Below are 20,703 nucleotides of genomic sequence, written 5' to 3' on the forward strand. Positions count from 1 at the left end.
GGAAAGGCCAGGAGGGGGCTGGAGATGAGGAGGGGCGTTTGGGCAGAGTTGTTGGAGTTCTGAGAGTTCCCCCCTACCAAGAGAAGTTGGGCTGCCAGCACTTCCCTGAAGCCCGGGGAGGGGGGTCTTCAGCAAGACCACTTGGAGAGTTAGATAGGAGACCCCTATGTGCCTGGGCAGCAGGGGCACAACAATGACGGTGACTCAGGAAAAGTTAGGATGATAATGTGGGGGAGGGGAGGGGACACCTAAAGCCTGGTGTTGGTTAGGCACAGTGTCTCCCAGAGACCAAACATGTGGGTCATGGTGGGGGGAGGGGGCTGATCAGAAAGGTCCCTGGAGGGGCAAGGAGACCTCAGCACGAAGGAGTCAGAGACCATGAAGGAGGTGGAGGGTGGCGAGAATCCCACGGATCAGCCAAAGGAGCTGCAGGTGGGGGTAACTGGGTTAAATGAGGTCATTTAATCCTCAATCCAGTCGAACTGGCGTCCTTATTTGAAGAGGAGATCAGGACACAGAGAGACACTAGGGGCATGTGCAGAGGAGAGACAGTGTGAGACACAGAGAAGGTGCCATCTGCAAGCCAGGAAGAAGCCTCAGAGGACACCAGCCCTGCTGGCACCCAATCTGGGACTCCCAGCCTCCAGAACCTGTGAGGGAATAAACGTCTGTTGTTCAAGCCCCCCCAGGCTGTGGTATTTTGTCATGCAGCCTGAGCAAACTAATACACTCCACCAATTCAAAGGAAGGAATAAACAAGGGACAGAGTCGGGCAGGGGGCGAAGGTACCTAAACTCTAAGCCGGCTTTGCCGAGGTGGAGGCACAGACCTGTGGAAGCTCCACTACCTTTGCGATAAAGCACACTCCTCAGCCAGACATTCAAGACCCCCAGATGAGCTCCTATCACCCGCCAACCCTCTTGGGCCAGCTTTGCCCTTGACAGAACAGCCAGCCAGCCTTCTAACTCCTGGGCTGTCCTCTGCACCTTTGCACAGGCCATTCCCTTCCCCGAATGCCCTCCTTTGTCTAACTCCAACTTATTCTCTCAGGCTGAGCCCAACAGCACCTCCTCCAGGAAGCCTTCCTGGGTTCTCCCCTGCGCCTCCACGGGGTTCTGGGCTTCCCTAGTGTGGTGATCAGTTTCCCGGTGGCTTTCTCTGCTGGACTGTGAGATTCTAAAGAACTGAGACCGCCTGTGCCGTGACCACCTGCTTTCCAAGGGTCTGATAGGGTGCCTGGAACTTGGATAAATAGAAGGATGCATAGAAGGAAGTAGTTTGGGGGGGCCTGGAACCGTCCTCCCAAAAATGCGTGCTCACTGGAGCAGAGCATCGCTGACTGTCAGAGCCGGCAGGGGCTTTGGAGACCACCTGTTCCAACCTCCTCATCTGCACTTAGGGAAGCCGAGGCCCAGAAAGAGGAAGCTGCTGGTTCAAGGTCACAAGGCTCCGACAGCCCCGATGGGTCCCAGAACTCCTGTCTCCCAGCCCAGTGCTCCTTGCAGAGTGTCACGGTTTCTCCAACCCCCTCTCGGCCCCCTTGACAAGTGGAGTTTAATTATTTACGACAGTGCTTTACAGCTGCGGGTGAACCCACCGGAACATATTTTGTAAAAGTAATGAAGGCTCAGTAATGCGAGACCTCGCTACAGTTCCCATCACTAAATCTTGGCCCAGGAGTCGGGCAGACTACGTTGGCATTTTTTTTTCCTTTTCTCTCTTTCAGAGAATTACAGGGTTTGCAGATTACGGGTGGCTGCGACACAAGGCGTATCCAAGGCATTTTTTCTCATTTGGGGGTAATGAAGCAGGTGTTGTGGAACTGAGTCTGAGTCTCCCGAGTGGGGATCAGAGCGGCGCGTCAGCTCCAGGCCCCCCCACGGATACCCCCTTCGAGGTGTCACACGGAGGGGAGGGCAGGATGCTGCCACAAAGCCCCCACTGAGCCTCCAGCCCTGGGGTGGTGGAAGAGACACAGCAACAGCGGGACTGGGGAGAGAGGGCAGGCCTGGGAGTCAGCGTCTCTGCTCTGCCTCCCTGGGCCTCAGTTTCCCCGTCTGTAAATCGGGGAGCTGAAAGAGACTTTGCTGCTCCTATTTTTTTCTACAAGATTCCAGTCTTTTTCTTAAGCAGTCAATGGGTTGATTCCAAGAAGGCGCCTGTGCTGTGGCCTTCCCATAGGCCCTCAGTGCCTCCCAGGTAGACATTCACTCCAGTCTGCCAATGAGGCAGAGAAAGGGCAAGTGACTTCTCCAAGGTCAAAGCGCTGGAGAGCAACAGAGTCAGGATTTGAACCCAGGCCTTCAGGCTCCAGGAAACACGCCTTTAACCACCACCCTACAAGCTTTGCACTGCATATTTTCAACGGGTCAGGTGCTGTGATGGGCACCTCGCCTGCTATGACTCATTCTATCCTCCCAATAATGACAAGGTATTTTCTCATCCTCATTTATAAATGAGAATGCTGAGGCTCACAGCAAACCCAGACTTGGAACCTGGGTCTCCCACCTAACGACACAGCCTCAGATCTCTCCACTCAGCTATGCTATTGCCCCAGGACTGTGAGATAGGTTTCCTGGACTCCAGTAGCCACAGTCAAGTTGAGAGATATAACATTCAGCCTCCTATGAATATCTGAGAAATAAAGGCGTTGCCCCCCACTCATTGCCTGCAAGGGCAGGGGCACAGATTGAGCTGGGCAGGGGATGGTGTTTTAAGCCAGACTGAAGAGGAAGGGAGAGGGAAGGACCAGCAGAGGGCATGGGGGCGGAGAGGTGGGGGAAGGCAGTGAGAGTATTTAGTTGGAGGATGTGCCTGGAACATTCCAGCATTGGGGAGGAAGGTTGACAGAGCCTTTGACGATGAGATGGGGGATGGCAAGCTCAGACGGTGAGACCGAGGGTCTATACAGTGAGCCCCTCATGGACAGGAGCCATTCATCTGTGAATCTTCAGGGCCTAAGACATAATAGGTGCTCAGTAAATGGAAATGAGGGTGGTTAAAGAAGATGACCCAATTTGGACCTTGTTCTGCTACTAATAAGTGGGCAACCTTGAGTGTATCCTGTCACCTCTCTGGGTTTCTTCTTTATCTCTATAATCAGACCCATCTCTCCCCAGGATGGAAAGGGCTATGAGGGAGCTACCTAAATACATAATCCTGCAGGTGAGAGGCTTTCAAACGTCTTCAAAAGTCAGTTCAATAAACGTACCCACAAGACCATGCCAATATTTAACTCAATGCCAGAAAATTCTGTGACCAGCTCATCTAAATCCATCCTGCTGGTATTTGGAGCCACATAATTTGCTTGGTCCTCAGGGGAGAAGGAAGAGCTGGTTGCCCATCCTCTGTGTAGATTATAGACCTACTCTCAAGGAAGGATGATCCGATCTTTCATTCACTCAACAAACATTTATTGAGTAGGTACTATGTGCTGGCACTGTTCTAGGCACCTGGAATACAGCAGTGAACAAAATATGAAGTCCTGCCTTCATGCAGCTTACATTCCAGTGGAGAGACAAATTTATATTTTAAAAAATAAAGCAGGGAGAGGAAAGAGAGGGGGTGTGGAGGCTGCTACTTTTTCAGGTGGGGTGTGGTGGTCAGGGAAGTCCTCTTTAGTAAGGTAGTCAAGAAGAAAGAGAATGAGCTAGCAGATGTCTGGGGAGGACGCTCCAGGCAGAGGGAACAGCAAGGGCAAAGGCCTGGGTCAGACACCTGGCAAGATCGAGGGCCACTGGGGAGGCCGGTGGGGCTGGAGGGCAGGGAGGGAGGGAGAGGAGGAGAGGTCAGAGTGTAGCAGGAGCCACACCCAGCTGGGCTTGTAGGACACAGCGGGAACTTTGGCTATTACTCTGAGTGAGATGCGAGCCAATGGCGAGCTTTTAAGCAGGGAGGCCTTTCCAAGTAGAGTGTGATGTGACATCATCTTTAACAGGCTCACCTCGGCCACCATGTGCGTGGAGAATAACCTGCCTGGGGGGCAAAGCTGGAAGCGCTCAGGCAGGTGGGAGTTCCTCGCTGAAACCCAGGTGAGAGAGGATGGCCTGCTGTGGTTGCTTTAGAGTGGGTGAGAAGTGGCTGTTTCTGGACATATTTTGGAGGCAGAGACAACAGCAAGATTATTTACTGCTAATCCAGCTTATCCAAGGTGAATCTGACTTTCAAGGTCTTGGCCACCAGGTCAACAGTTTTGCTTAGAGGCGCCCTTGGTTGACACTGACATTCTCTTTCTTCACTCTAATCCCCCAGAAGCTAGAAGAAAAGAGGCTTTTCACATTAAAACTGTTAACCACCTCAGGGCAGGTGGGTGCAAGGCCAGCTCTGCTGAGGCTGGTCTAAGATGTGCTAGGCAAGTCTTGAGGGAGTCAGCCTTCCTACGGGGTCCATCCACACCTGGAAAGCAAACTCACAGCCCCATGGCATGGCCAATAACCCCAGAACAACAACGGTGGCTGTTAATGCCAATGAGCACCCCCCATTAGAGCAGCTGCAGAGACGTGTAATAATAACTATCACCATCACAATCACAACGACAACAAGCGCGAGCAACATTCATTGCACGTTTACTATATGCCAGGCACCGTGCTAAGCAGTTTGCTTGCAGTAGCTCACATAACCCTCTATACACCATGAGGTAGGTACTATTATAATCCCCATTTTACAGATGAGGAGTGTGAAGTTCAGCCCAAGGTCACACTCATAGGAATAGAGTAGGATAATTAAATAGTTAGTTATAAATCCCACTAGGGGATAAAGACAGAAAGGGAATTTTAAGGGAGTCTGGGAGACTGTTGTAAACTAATGACCACTCAAGAAAAAGAGTCCAGTAACCTAGCAACAAGCTACACTACCTAAAAGGAAGACCAGGTGCATTCAAGCACCAGGCACACTCAAGCCACAAACCCTGATAGTTAAAACACAGGACAATAGTTATGGAGTCTGAATCTTGTTACATGAAGTCAGGGAGTTAATTGTCCTTGAAGAATAGCATTTCTGCATGTAGCCTAGACAGAAATATAGGTGAAAGGGGAAACAACTAGGTGAAAGGGGACATCATACCAAAACCTGAGATGAATTATCATATTTTAGTATATATCACCACCTTTCTGCTAATATACATATGATTTAAATAGCCATGACAGTCCCGGTTAGACATATAGGGTCAAAGAAGGAACTAATGATGTAAGCCTTGACATCTGCCCAAGAATGAGGAAGAAGGTGGTCTTCTCCCCTCTCCACTTTTTCTTTGATTATAAAAACGTATCCCTCTTCGGTCTTGGGGCTGCGCTCCCTTGCCTGCCCACTTGAATCTCTCACAAGCATCCTATGCTAATAAAGTCACTCTTTACCTATTGCTTTGCCTCACGCTGAATTCTTTCTGTGACGAAACAAAAGAACCTGAGCTTCTAAGTCCTGACATCAGGTGAGTGGTTTCAATTAAAAGACTGTGGGTTCAAGTCCCCTCCTAAGTCAGGGACCATGGATTCAAGTCCCAATCTGAGTTTTGGCTGGGTTCAAGTCCCAGCCAAGCTGGAATGCAGTTTTAACACCCATAGAAAATGACAGTACCAGGGCTGAACCTCAGGTCTCTCTAACTGCTCTTTTAGCCCTTACAGCTCCTTGCTGATTGGCTCTCACTCACTGGAAGGCCCCTCCCAGGGCTCACCACCCAGACTCATCATCTCAACATCATTGGCCCCTGGCCCCATTGTCCCACCCCTCTCTTCTGAGGCAGGGCCAGCCCTCAACACGCACCCCTCCATCCACACACCCCCACTGATTCCCTGCAGCTAAGGCTCCACCAATCGACCACTTCCTACCTTCAATGAGACCACCTTAACTCTAGGTAGGGGGCCAGGCAGGTTAGAAACAGGTTCTAATTTTAGAGGTGAAAGCCAAGTTGGTTGCTTATGGCAAAGGTTACAAACTAATACCTTAGCAAGGCCCTCGGGGAACATTTTTAATGAATATGTAATGACTAAGGTGTTAGATAAAATGGCACGGACCATAGGGGATTTTTTCCCCCAGACTTGCTTGCTTGGCCTCCTTCTGATGGGCCAGGCACTTCGCTAAGTGCATACTCACATAAAACCCTATAGTACAGACAGGGTTGATGACTCATCAGAACCATTTTACAGATAAGGAAATTGAGGCTCAGGAAGGTTAAGTAACCTGCCCAGGGTAGCACCGCTAGCAGGGGCTAGTAGGGGCGAAGCGGCATTGCCTGCACAGCCCACTCTCACAGGGCTGTTAAGCTGGCTGGGTGAGGGAATGAGTCAGCAGGTTAAACATCACACCTGCAATTTTGCTCTATTTACTTTCAATGCACCCATTCTTTTCTCTATAAATCACAGTGTCCTGCCCTTGTCAGAATCATCAAAGGCCCAATTAACCCTGAATACTGTGGCCTCTTCTTTGCAAACTTCCCCCAAACCCACAGCTTTTCAGACTGGGAATATTACAAAGCTGGTAGAAAACCAGCCCAGCAAGCAAGCATTTATTCTATAGCGACCCTGTGGGGGGAGGGGGAGAAACCCACATGCTAAGAAAACCACACGCAGCAGCTAAATTCTGACTGCCAAGCCTTTATTAGTGGTGATAAAAGGCAGCAAAAACAGCGCAGGGCTTTCTACTCCCAGGCGGGGGCTGCAGTCCCAGGAATTAGTCATGTTTTGACTGGTGGAGTTATGGAATTTATAATGGAGGCCCCAGAGAAATTAAACACAGATTATGGCCAACTCCCTCCCCCAGCCAAATGTCTCCAGCAGGAAGTGCCGCTGGGCTCCCTCACGCCCTCCGGGAGCCTGGTTTGCTGGCCTGGAGTCCTGTCTCAAGATGGTGACCTCTACAGTGCAGGGTTACAGAGGAGGTGACTCTGGCTCCCCTGTCCACCCCTCATGGAATCCTGGACAGTGGCGATCAGGTCTGTCCTCTGTGTCCTGGGCAGCACCAACCACCCAACTGGGGTTCAGTAAGACTCAAAATGAATCTGTGTCTTCAACCCCACCAGTGTTCTTGGGTTAAGCATCGCTCTCTCCCTGGAGGGAGCTAATAGTTGAGGGGTTAGCCACAGAACTGGGGTTCAGGAGAAGTGGCCTGAATTTAGGCAATGAGTTCCAATGAATTCTGCCTTAATTAAGGAAAAGAGTTGGACCCACCTCTCACACTCTGATTTTAGGGCTGCTTTAAAACTCCAAAGATCCCTGAGAGTGGTTGTATATCAAGGTCATAACACCTTAGTGGAAAAGTTCATCAAAAGGACAGGATGAAAAGGTAAGTTTGCCAGCAGTACGTGGGCTTTGCGATGCCTGTATGTAGTTGGTTGCTCTTAGAGCCTTTGATCCTGGCCTTTTTGTTACAGATGAGTGACTCAGGGAGAAAATTAACCATTAATGAGCACCTACTATGTCCCAGGCACTGTACTAAGCCACTTTAGAAACATTCTTCAATCTAACAGAGCCTAGAAAAGGGCTCAGCACAGAGTAGATGCCTAATAAGTATTCATTGAATGAATAAATGACTTAAAGCCCCATATCAGCCCTGTGAGGTAGGTACTATTATACTATTATCACCTCTTCACAGTTGAGGCAATAGAACCAAAAAGAGGGACTCTCCTTTGCCCCAGGCAACACAGCATCCAAGGGGGGATCAGAGATTCAAGCCCAAGTCTGTCTGACTCTGACATCAGAGCTCTTAGGAAAGGACAGCCACGGTTCCTTCTTTCTCAGCAGGGGTTGACTTCTTGGAAGAGGAGATCACGAATGAGGCTGGAAAGAAGTGAAAAGCCAGGGAGCTGTTCCGAGATTTGCAGTGCTGAAAAAGTACATGGAGCCAAGCACCGATGTCCCAACAGGGACAGGGCATGTCTTGCTCTCAACCTGAATTCATCTCACTCTCTCACCTTGGAGATGACTCTCCCCAAGCCCCACACTGGGGGCTGCCTCTCCTGCCGTCATCCAGGATGATGTGCTCCAAAATTGACAACAACTAGACACCTGCTTGCCGACAGGAAGATCTGTTGGTCCCTCGAACCCACCACAACTCCAAGTATTGCCAATACCAAATTCCCAATCTAAAGCTTCAGAGAGAAGCAAGGTCCTGGACAACATAAAAACTGTTTATCCTAGAGTCTAATGGAATGCACGTTTTCATAATTTATAGTATTGCTCTGGTCAGATCTTCTCAGGACCATTGTCCAGGCTATACCCAGAGCTCTAGTTCTTCAAGTGATGTCATGACTGCTTCCAATTCTGACAGTTCTCCCCATCACCCTCAGAATGACGTCTTCACTCCTTGGTGTGACACTCAATGTCCTTCAAGAGCTGGCCCTACCAACCTCCACCTTCATCTCTCCCGACTCCCTACTGCCCTCATTCTCCAGCCATTCTAAGTGTTCCATCTATTTAACCCCACACCAGGTCGTCAAAAGCAGCCATCAGGTTGCTAGCAGGGACAACCATTCCAAACAAAAGGAAGAGCATGTGCTAAGTCCTACTCCTCTGGCAAGAGTCATCTCAGGCATCACTTCCTACAGAAGACCCCTCTGGCTGACTGCCTCTCCCTGTAGCCAGCCACTCTCCATCCCTGTGATACCTTTGTGAATAGAATGTGATTCTGCCCCATCACTAAATTACCCTACAATGCCTTCCCCTGCGAAGTTAGCACTTTTTGATGTTTTGTATCACTAGCACCTACCTGCATGTGATCAAGTAAAAATAAACAGAAAAGCCAGGTTTTTTGCCTAAGGACTTTATCAAGAGAGGCTGGTGTTTACAGATGTAATAATAGCTAATCCTTATTTGTCTGGCACTTGCTAAGTGTTTTACATAGGTTAACTCATCAAAACCATCTGGTAATCATCAAAACCACCCTGAGGTAGGTGTCTTTATTGGGCCCATTTTACAGATGGGAAAACTGAGGCCCAGGAGGTTAAGTAACTTCCTTCAAGGCAACAGAGCTAGAAAGCAGCACAGCAAGAATGATAATCCACACAGTCTGGCTTCAGAGTATGATCCTTTGTCCATTTCAGCATCTGCCTCTCTAGGGAAAGGGGACACAGAGGTGGGAGAAACACTGAAAGTCTCTTCTAGAGCCAGGAGGGTACTCAGCATTAACGCTGACTTTGTTCTCTGTATCAGCAGAACCTAAAGCTTCTATCAGGGTTATCTCAGGAAACTTGGGCATCCAAACCCCACCCAAACCCAAATACAAGGGTGCCAAGCCCCAGCAGAAACTGGCAATAGAAACTGGCAGGACTGTATCCTCACAGCTGTGAACGGCCCGCCTGGGGGGGCCTTCCCTTTGTCCCCTCTGCCAGCTCCACCCAGCCCCTTCCCCAGCTGCCAAGACCCTGCCTCCCACCCCCCTGTACCTGGTTGCCCCTGGCAGGCAGCCCCGGACCCCTCGTGGAGGATAAGCTTCCCCCAGCTCAGAGTAGCTGTCAGACCATGCCAGAGCCAACAGGCATCTTCTGGGCACCACTCACTGCCCTGCCAGGCCTGGCGTGCCAGCAGTTCCATGTTAGGTTGATGGCCCTGCACAGCCCCACGGAGCTACTATTTTTAATTTAATTGGAAAGTCGGAGGAGAGAGATGGTACCCAGCGAGGGAGTTTTAAAAGCTTTCGAGGTGGGGGAGGGGGAAGAAAGTGAAGAAAAGTTCGTAATTATACACCAGGCAGCCAGATTTGATGCTTGAACAGAAAGGTTAAATGTTACATTCGGAATAAAATGAGAAAAAGAGTTCTGATGACAGTTGCCCGGAGCTAAATAAGGAAAGAAAAAAAAAATACCCCTTGCCCATCTCTTCTCCAGCTCCCTCTTTTCTCTCATACTCATTTCTGTGTTTCCCCACTTCTGCTTTTTAAGGCTCAAGAGTACACAAATAAGCTGGTTTGAAGCACAAAGATTACTGTTTGGCATGTCAACACCTTGACTGCAACTCAAAAGCAGCTTTCACCCAAGCCTGGAAAAATCACACATCTGCATCTCTCAGGCCAAGAGGTCCAACAAGGCCCAGAAAACTGGGAAGGTGGTCTGGAACTGTGCATAACAACATGGGCCTTAGTATGGATAAAGCTAGGTTCAAATCCCTCCTCTGCCAAGGGACAGATGCTGTGGGTTAACTCACCCAATGCCCATCTGCCTCCTGTTTCTTTCAGCTACTTCTAAGTAATAAGACATAAGCAGAAGTCAGCTGGATGAGGCTTTCCCATAGACAGATACACGGCACACTCCCTTCAACCTGCCTTTTCCTGCAGGAAATGTGGGTGTGATGCCAGGAGCTACTGCAGCTATTTTGTGAAACGAGGCAACAAACTAAAAGTGGAAAAGAAGGGTCCTTGATGATGGAGCTATACCACTGTTCCACTGGACTGCCTACTTGTTACCTGAGACAAAAAATCCCAATATGTTTCAGCCACTTTTAGTCTAGTTTTCTTCCAGGAATGCTGAATCCATTCCTAATTTGGCAATCCATTATTAGCTTGAGCATGATTGTGAACTTGAGCAGGTGCTTAACATCTCTAAGCTTCAGTTTTCCTATCTGTAAATGGGGACAAAGATCACTTATTTCACAGTGTGCATGTGAGGATTAAATGCAATTCCATTTGTAAAGCACCACAATGTCCGACAAGGCACAGCGGCTGCTGTTGCTATTAATACTCCTGATTAGTAAGAGAGAAATATCAAATTATAAAATTTAAAGTAATATCTCTTATTTCAATGAACTTTCTAGTTTTCAAAGTGACTTATCTTTTATTTTAGCTCATTCTCAACCCCAAACCTCTGAGAGGAGAAAGTGTTACTCCCTATTGTACACCTGAGACTCAGAGAAGACTCAGAAGAAGCCCAAGGTAGCTTCGTTACTGACAGGGCTCAAGTCTGACTCCAAATCTCTGGGGCATTCTAGGCCCCACTTCTGCCCCTGGGGACCACTGATGGCTCAATTTCGGGGATAAGGATGTGGTTGAGAGAATATGGTTCATGTGTCAAAGGCGAGGTGAGCTTGACTCTGGTTTCCAAATCCTCCCTCCTATTCCTGGAACATCAGGGTTCCCTGGGCGTCAATCCTCTACCCACTATACTTTTGGTTCCCTAATGTTAAGGGACAGATGGGAACCAAACATTAGGGAACCAAAAGCCCCTTCCAGAAGCATCCGTATAACAAAGTGGTTGACATCCCAGACTGGATTTGAACCCAACTTCTGCCGCTTACCAGAAAAAAAAATTTGTTAAATAAATAGTAAGTTAGAACTCCTTTCTCTGTATTAATTAGAATAAGCAAAAAGCTGCTGTAACAATCCCCAAAGCCCAGTGGCTGAACATAGTAGATTCTTCCTCATGTCCCAGTGCAGTGCAGGTTGGTGGGACTCGGTGAGGTTGGGGAGCGGGCTCTGCTCCCTCAGTCAGTTTGCCTCCTTCCACCTGCTACTCTGCCCCTCCCCCATTAGATCCACTGCATCCCACAGGCTGACGGGGCTATTTTAAGGATCAGGCACCCACTGAACTAGCCAGAACCTATGTGTGGTCAGCCCTACCTAACTACAAGGACACTGGGAAGCGTGACCTCACAATGTGCTGAGGAGGGAGTGGGGCACAGTCACCAGTGGTCGCCAGCAATCTCCATCTCGGTCCACCCCATCCAAAATAGGCATCCCTCCACCACTCAGATCATGTGACCTTGTAACATTTAATTCATTTTATTCCTCATCATCTGAAATAGATTTCCCTACAGGCACACCTCATTTTCTCGTGCTCCATTTTATTATGCTTCACAAATAATTGTGGGGGTTTTTTCGGTGTTTTTTCTTTTTTTTCAAACTGATTTGTGGCAACCCTGTGTTGAGCAAGTCTATAGGCGCCACTTTTCCAACAGCATTTGCTCACTTCATGTCTCTGTATCACACTTTGGCAATTCTCGCAATCTTTCAAACTTCTTCATTATTATTATTATATTTGTTATGGTGACCTGTGATCTTTGATGTTACTACTACAATTTGTTGAAGGCTCAGATGAGAGCATCTTTCAGCAATAAAGTATTTTTAAATTAAGGCACGTACTTTTTTTAGATGTAATGCTATTATACACTTAATAGCCTATAGTCTAGTGTAAACATAACTTTTATATGCACTGGGAAACCAAAAAATTCATGGGGCTCTCTTTTTTGTGATATTCGCTTTATCACAGTGATCTGGAACTGAACCCTCATCATTGCCCAGGTCTGCCTGTCTATCGCCTGAGCCCTCACAGCAGATGACAATCTCCTGAAACCAGAAACCTCATGTATCTTTTTCACCTAGTGCCTAGCATAATACCAGGCACATAGCAGTTCTCCAATATTTACTGAATAAATATTACACTAACAGGAACTGCAAACTTCAGCAGAGTATTGGGACGTGCGGGATGAATGGGGAGAACGTGGCAATGGAAGAAGGATGCTCCAGGCCCTCATCCATTCTGCTCAGTGGGAACCACTGTTCACAGGTCTCCAAAGTCCGCAGGGGCTTCCCTGGCCCCACCCTGGCACTCACATACTCACATTCCCTGGGTCCCTCCAAAGGGACTGCCCGCCCTACCCCCATCCATCACAGAAGCCAGCACTTTCAAACAAGTTGTTTATTTGCATATAGAAAACAAGACCCTGGCCAGGGGCCCAAGGGCCGGAAGGGCACTCCAGGCTACCTGCACCAACTCCTCCCCAGCCAGTGAGAGGATGGGTCTAGAAATGTCAACTCTCCCCATCCCCACCCTCCCTATCCCCTACTCAAAAATAATTCTCTCTTGCCCCAGTTAAAACCTACTCAACCAAAAGAAGGGGACAACCCAAGGGAGATGCCAGGACAAATAAGTAGCTATTAAGCATGGAGATGGCAGCTGGCCGCTCCCATCCCAGTGACAGACCACCCCCCTGGAAGGTTTCCAGGGATGACACCCTGTCCTCCCATGGGTTGGGTTCCACTCCTGAAACAAGATAAAACCCTAGAACCTAAAAAAAATCCCTCATGACCTTTGAATTCCAAAGCCAGCTAACCCCATCCCGGCCCAGCCCCTTTCGCGGAAATGAATCCACCCATGCCCATCTGATGGGAGCTGGGTTCCAGGAGCAAGCCAGCCCGTCACAGCTTGAAACTCTCATCATACTCCTCTTTGGTCATCCACTTAGACTTGTAAGTCGACAGATGAGCCACTACAGACGCTCCTAGCCAGACACTAAAGTTCCTGTTGGAACCCACCCACATGGTGGCCTTGGTGGAGGAGAAATGATCAGCGATCAGCTTGTACAGACGATTGGTGAAGCCAGGATAGAGGGTGTTGCCCCCGCAGGCCATCAGGTGGGAGACGAGCAGCGGGTGCATGGAGGCCTCGCAGGTCTCGATGGAATCCAGGACGGCCTGGGAGATGCTGGGCCCTTGCAGGTCGAACACCTCGGGGCTGAAGAACATCTCGGGAGCCAGCCGCTGCATGGGGGTCAGCTCCACAGGGGTGCCATCCGGGAGCTGATAGGAGTTACGCTCATCGGAGCCTCTCGGCAGGCTCTGACAAAAGTCCAGTGCCTCCCCCAGATTCTGTGGCACGTAGCACTTGGTCATCTGAGTGGCGGCCACTGTATCCAGCTGAAACAGGTTGTGTTGACTGTAATCTTCCTTAAAGAGGCTCTTGCAGAGATAGGCCGACAGATCCTGGCCTGCAAATTCCAGCATCTTAGCACTGGACCGTAAGGGGCAGCCCAGATGGAAAGGCTGCACGCGGGTCAGGCCGTAGCCTGAATCTACCACCACGCCGGTCAGGAGGCCAGAGGCATACAGGGACATCTCCAGCTGGTCAGCCAGGAGGATGGACGGGACACCCAGTAACTCAAACATAATCTGCAAGAAGGGAGAAGATGGACACTCAGGGAATTTTTCCCAAAGTGCCCCGATCCATTTCTGTTTTCCCCAAGACCTCACTACACGTCTGCTCACAAAGCTGAAGTCGGCACAGACGTGTCCTCCCGGGACTGGCTGGGCCCTTGGAGCTCACGCTGGGGGATAAGGGAAGGGCTCTGGAGAATTAGGAAGAGCCAGATTGGCCCTTGGGAGCTTGCTTGATGATGGCCTTTCAGAGGACCATTTTGGTGGAGGGGTGGGAAGAGACCTCGGCCTGTGAGAAAGGGCGCTGAGGTGCCTGGTTATGTGAGCAGTGGGGACACGAGTGGCGGCCATGGTCAAGGGCCAGATTTCCAGCCTGAACGATTTATTCAGAAGAAAGAAGAGATGAGAGAAGAAACAAGTGCTGCATCCCCAAGTTTCTGACACTACAGATGCAGAAAGGCTGTAACAGCCCACCCTTCTGTAGCCTTTGGCCACTTACCCGCCTTTGCAGGCCCCGGCAGGTCCACCTTCTCCCCTCAGTGGGAGGGACCTCCCTCCATTCCCACTCTCAGAATATTGTCCCCTCACCATCCATTCCCCAAATAGAATAGAAGCCAACGTCCTCTTTTTCAAACAGAAAATCAAATATGACTCCCCCACCCCCACTTAAAGCCCCCCAGGAGCTGCTTATTCACTCAGAGCAGATGTTGGGAAGCATTTTCCGTAAACGGCTCAGGAGGCCAGTTGTAGCAAATAAAAATACAAGATGCCCAATTAAATCTGAATTTCAGATTGACAACAAATAATGTTTCAGTATATCCCATGCAGTATTTGAGACATACTTATACTAAAACATTATTTGCTGTTGATCTGAATTTCAAATCTATCATGTATTTTATCTAGCAAATCTACAACAGTAAATATTTTAGGCTGTACAAGCTGTAGTTCCTGTACAACTATTTAGCTCTGCTGTTGCAGTGTGAAAACAGCCATAGACTATATGTAAATGAGTGGGCGTGGTTATGTTCCAACAAAACTTTCTTTATAAAGACAGATGGTGGGCCACATTTGGCCCACCGGCTATAGTTTGCCAACCCTTGATTTAGAGTAAATCCAACCACATCCCATAGCCTACCAGGCCTATGAGGTCCAGCCCCTGTAAACCTCACCTTCCTGTCTCCCTCTTGCCACCCTCCCTAGTTTGCTGAGCTCCAGCCTCACTGGGAGAAATCACCTCCTCAAAGAAGCCCTCCCTGATCACCCTCTTCAAAGGGACTCCCCTTCTTCCCCCCCAGTCAGTTATCACTCCATTTCATTTTGTTTCTAGAACTGATTACTATCTGGAATTTTTATTTGTTAACTTATTCATGGTCAAGTCTTCTCCCAGAACATAAGCTCTTTGAGGGCCAGAATATGATCTGTGAACATTTATGGAATCCATGAGTATCCAGTGTCCCTCCCACCCCTGGTAGCACCCTGTTCACAGAGCATTTTACCTGCTGTGTCTCTTTCTGCCGGAGGAGCCTCTGTGAGCCCCCTCTCGCCTAACACAAGTGCCAGGCACACACTAGCGACTCAGTAAGTATTCGTGGGGCAAATTATTTAGAAAGCAGAGTTCCTGATGCCCATTCCTGTCTGAACACAAAGTGCCAGGCTGTTCCCTGCTCCCTGGTGAGGGCAGCCCTGAGAAGACCTTACCTCCAGGGTCTTCTGACGGTCTGCACGCTCCCTCAGGGGAAATTCTGTGACCATCACAGGCGAGTCCTCGTTCTCCAGCCTGTGTTTCTCTAGGACAAGTGACCAGATGTGCTCCACACCCTCCCAGTTGAGGACACGGCCACGGTGGACGGGGTAGCTATAGGTGTCGGGATGGCAAATATCGATGCCTAGACTCACGCGCCGCCGGGCATAGCTGGGGCCGGGGTTCTCCCTGCAAGGGATGTAGTTCACGATGCTCGGGAAGACCATCTGGGGCTCATTGAACCCCGACAAGCCAGCCTTCAGAAAGCCAGACCCGTGGTCGATGACGATGGTTCTTGCAGCCATGGCGGAGGCAGAGGTGGGAGAGGTCTGCTCGATTCGGCTCCTCAAGGATGTATGGCAAAGTAGGGCCACCTGTGGAAGGAAAGGATGGGGGTGATTTGTGAACCCATTCTAAGCCACCATTGGCTTCTCCACCCCAGAATCAAACCTCAGGCTCCCCTGAGCCCGTCCACCTTTCAAGCCTTTGCACAAGCTATAACCTGCACCTGGAATGTTCTTCCCATCCCAAACTCCCAGTCATCCTGTAGAGCCCACCTAACAGGCCCCACCTGGGAAGTCCTGCCAACCTCCCCACTACTTCCCACCAAGCTTCTCCCTCTGCATTTGGCACACTCGTCTGTACCAGGTGGGCACTTCTGTTCCCAGAGGCCCACTTACAATTTGCAGACTAGCAAGAAGCTTGTCACATAGGAACTACTTGGTGGACTTTGGCTGCCTGATTGAGGACACATGGGAGACAAACCATCAGCCTCGGGGACCACTGCCCTCCACAATAAGAGTGTAAGAGCAGGAGCAGCGGTAGTACTTGTGACTATGACAACGGCAGCTATGGCTACCAGCTCAGGAGTACATACCCTCTCATCTATCTACTGCTATGAGGAACACTTGGATTTTAGGTTGAACCATGCAAAATTATCATGCGTGTCCATCAAAAATGATCAAATATCAGCAATTTCATAGGGTTTGACCTCATAAATGGTCTCATTTCATTTTCATCACGATCTATAAGGAGGGTACCATTATTACACTCATTTTATAGATAGGGAAACTGAGGCACAGAGAGCTTAAAGTTACTCTCCCAGGGCCACACACAACTAACAAAAGCAGGGCCAAGGTTTAAAGCCAAACCAGATTCCAAAGACCACACTCTGAACATCAGGCCAGGCTGATGAGAAGATATGGGTTTTGAGTATGTGCTGAGCAGCGAACGATTTATATACAGGAGGCTGTAAGCGGGACATCTAATCATGATTGTGGTCAGCTTCCTTATCTGTAAAGTGGGAGGGGAATAATAACCACATGCTGAAAAGGTAGGTGTGGTCACTGCCTGACTTCCAGACTTTATAAAACTACAGTAGCCAGGACAACGTGGTATCAGTGAAAGGATAATCACATAGATCCATGGGACAGAGTGGAGAGTCCAGAAATAGAGCCACATGAAAAATATCAACTGATCTTTTGACAAGGTGTGAAAACAATGACATGGAGAAAGAAGAGTCTTTACAACAAATGGTAGGGAACAACTGCAGATCCACAAGCAAAAAAAAAATGAATTTTAATCCATACCTCACACTTTGTTAAAAATTATCTCAAAATAGATCATACACTTAAATATCAAACCTAAAACTATAAAACTTTTAAAAGAAAACACAGCAGAAAATCATTGTGATCTCAGATAAGGTAAAGTTTTCTTAGATGTAACATTAATAGCCTGATCCATTAAAAGAACAAATTGAGAAATTGGGCTTCATCAAATTTAAGAAGTTTTGCTCTTCCAAAGACACTGTTAAGAGAATAAAAAGACAAGCCATAGACTGGGAGAAAATATTTACAAATCATATATCTGATAAAGAACTTGCATCCAAAAAATGTAAAGAACTCACAAAACCCAACAATAAGAAAATAACCCAATTTCTTAAATGGGTAAAAGGTTTAAACACTTCACAAAAGAAGATATAGGAATGGCAAATATACACATGAAAAGATGCTCAACATAATTAGTCATTAGGAAAATGAAAATTAAAACCACAATGAGAGACGGCTGTACACCTGTGAGAATGGCTAAAGTTAAAGGCTGACTATACCAAGTGTTGGCAAGGAGATGGAGGACCCAGAACCCTCATGTACTGCTGGTGGGAATGGAAAAGGGTACAACCACTTTAGAAAACAGTTTGGCAGCTTCTCAGAAAATTAAATATATACCTACCATACAACCTAGTATTTCTACTCCAAGGATTTACCCTGGGGAAACAAAAGCTTACATTTACACAAAAACCACATGCACATGTTTTTAATAGCTTTATTCATAATCACCAAAATCTAGAAACAACCTAAATATCTGTCAGCTGGGGAGGGATAGACAAGTCTCCATTCAATGGAATAATAGCAATAAAAAGGAATAACTGATACACAAAATAACATGAATAATTCTCAAATGCATTAAGCTGAGTGAAAGAAGCCAGACTCAAAAGGCTACATGCTGTAAGACTCCATTCATATGACATTCTGGAAAAGGCAAAACTATAAAGACAGGAAACAAATCAGTGGCTGCCAGCAGCCAGAGGTGGAGAAAGGGGCTGACCACGAGGGGCATGGCAGCGTTGGGGGGTGATGTTCTATTCTGATTGTGAAGGTGGGTACACAACTGTATGCACTTGTCAAAACGCTCACAACCATACAGTAAAAAGAGTGACTTTTACTCTAAGTAAAAAAAATTTAAGCAAGAAAACCCAGTAGACGTGGGGACAAATGAAAGGTATATGAAATCCCCTTGCAGAATGCAAATTGTCACACACTCAGCAGACTTGGTACCTGGGATGCACGTGGGTGTCTCGTGCAAGAGAGACATCCCAGGAAGCAGTTCAGCCCAGAGGCCACATTCCAGGGCTGTCACTCCACCAGCTATTTGCTCTACTTCAGCTTCCGTGCAGCAGTTGCATCTGCCTGTCACTATGGAGCATGACAGCCACTGCCTGGCCCCAGCCAGTAGCTGCCCACTGTCACCAAACCTTGGGGCAGTGATTAGGCTTCACTGCCTTGAATTAGCTCTGACAATAGATGAGGGAGAGCAAAAAGGAGGAGAAATATGGAGCCAAGGCACCAGTCTCCTCCCTCGCCTGCTGGCAGGCTGAATGACAGACCCAGGGTAATGGAGAAACAGGCACCTGGATGACATTCTGGGAAGTGGGCTGTGCCACTGACCTCTCTGCATCTCAAGAGCTGGGGGACTGACAAATGCTTCCTCGGCCCTGGCATTTGGAATTGCAGGAGATGCTGGCAGGGTGATGTCCACTGTGACTGTCAATGTTCACTGAGGGGGCTCCAGGCTGGTGGCCCAACTGCCCTGGCCTGGGAACTGGAGGGTGGGGAGCAAGGGGCCGTCCCTCCCCTGGACCATGACTGTAGGAAGAAAGTTTGTATGGCTCCAAGGAGCCTGCCCCAAGGACAGAGATAAAATCTACATATTCAAAAGCATTTTACTGAGTCACCTATTGTACAAACCCCTACTGAGCACTGTGTACCCAAAATCATTCTAGACTGACACAGTTCCTGCCCTCCTAGAGCTTACATTCTACTGAGAAAGACTGTCAGCAAGCACCTGATCAAATGTATCATGCCAGTGGGGATCAGTGCAATGAAGAAAAAGAAAATCTGGGGCTTCCCTCGTGGCGCAGTGGTTGAGAATCTGCCTGCCAATGCAGGGGACACGGGTCCGAGCCCTGGTCTGGGAAGATCCCACATGCCGTGGAGCGACTGGGTCCGTGAGCCACAACTACTGAGCCTGCATGTCTGGAGCCTGTGCTCTGCAACAAGAGAGGCTGCGACAGTGAGAGGCCTGCGCACCGTGATGAAGAGTGGCTCCCACTTGCCGCAACTAGAGAAAGCCCTCGCCCAGAAACGAAGACCCAACACAGCCAAAAATAAATATAAAAATAAATTAAAAAAAAAAAAAGACCTAAAGAAAAAAAAAATCTGGTAAAAGCAACAGGGAGTATAAGGGGCACAGAGGCTTGGTGTTATTCTACATAGGGCACTCAGAAAAGGCCTCTTTATAGGGTGACATTTGAGCAGAGAACTGAATTCAGTGAGAGAACAAGTCATGTGATTACCTGGAAAAGCATTCCAAGCCAAAGGAACAGTAAGTGCAAAGGCCCTGAGGAAGAAACTGCTAGCTGTGATCTGGGAACATCCTGGAGGCCAATATAGGGGGGGACATGGTGGGACAGGGGAAGCTGAAGATCTTGGACGGGACTTTCAGGCCTTTGTACTGTGCTTAGAGATGTGAGAAACCACTAAGGGTTTGAACAGAGGAATGACGTGATCTGACCTGAGTCGTAGAAGGACCATTTGGGCTGATGTGAAGGACAGATTGTAGAGGGCAAGAGGAGGAGCAAGAGGGGAAAGGACATGAAATATAATGGTGGCCTGCACTAAGGTGGTAGTTTCCAAGAAGGTAAGAAGTGGTCAGATTCCGGATATATTTAAGGAAGACTGGTACAGCGGAGTGCAAGACAAGACGAGGAATGAAGGAAGATGCCGAGATTTCTACCCTGAAAAACCAGAAGAATAACATATCCATTTACTAAGATGGAGACTATAGAAGGAACAGGTTTGGGGTAGGGAGGAAATCAGGAATTTTATTTTGGACATGATAAAAGTTTGAGATGTCTACTAGATACACATGAAGATGTCTGAAGGCAGAGTTTACAGATGCCTGAGATGGAGCTATAATTGGGAATCAGTGAATGGGAGGAACTGCAAATTATGGGGATGGATAAGATCATGAATGGACTCAGTGTAGAGAAAGACTGGTGCTCGAGGGGACTCTAAGATCTGGAGGCTGGGCCTTGGGAGGGACCAGTAAAGAGGATGAGAAGCAGTGGCCATGGAGGTAGCAGGGAACCAAGAGGGAGTCACGTCTCAGAAGCCAAGCAGAGAAAGTATTTCAAGAAGAGAAGAATTGAATGTGCTGAGAAATTAAGATGAATACAAAGAAACACCCACTGGATTAAGCAACACAGAAGCCATCAGGCAAGAGAGTTTCATTGGAATGGTGAGGAGAAAAGCCTGAGGAGGAGTAGGAAAGAG

At 48.4% G+C, this 20,703-nt stretch overlaps 1 protein-coding gene across 1 annotated transcript in view; it reads right to left on the reverse strand.

The window, feature by feature from the left end:
- Nucleotides 1-3,866: 3,866 nt before the first annotated feature.
- The window catches only part of ACTL8 (actin like 8), a 75,505-nt gene continuing 58,668 nt past the window's right edge, over nucleotides 3,867-20,703 (reverse strand). Inside the window, exons 2-3 of the mRNA XM_082433110.1 lie at nucleotides 15,550-15,966; nucleotides 3,867-13,866 (exon numbers count right to left, since the gene is read on the reverse strand). Of these exons, the coding sequence (XP_082289236.1) occupies nucleotides 13,117-13,866; nucleotides 15,550-15,966 (1,167 nt within the window). The 3' untranslated portion in view covers nucleotides 3,867-13,116. The remainder of the gene's footprint in view (nucleotides 13,867-15,549; nucleotides 15,967-20,703) is intronic.

Source organism: Balaenoptera physalus (genome assembly GCF_965194825.1).
Source record: "Balaenoptera physalus genome assembly, chromosome: 1".
In the NCBI taxonomy this organism is placed as follows: Eukaryota; Metazoa; Chordata; class Mammalia; order Artiodactyla; family Balaenopteridae; genus Balaenoptera; species Balaenoptera physalus.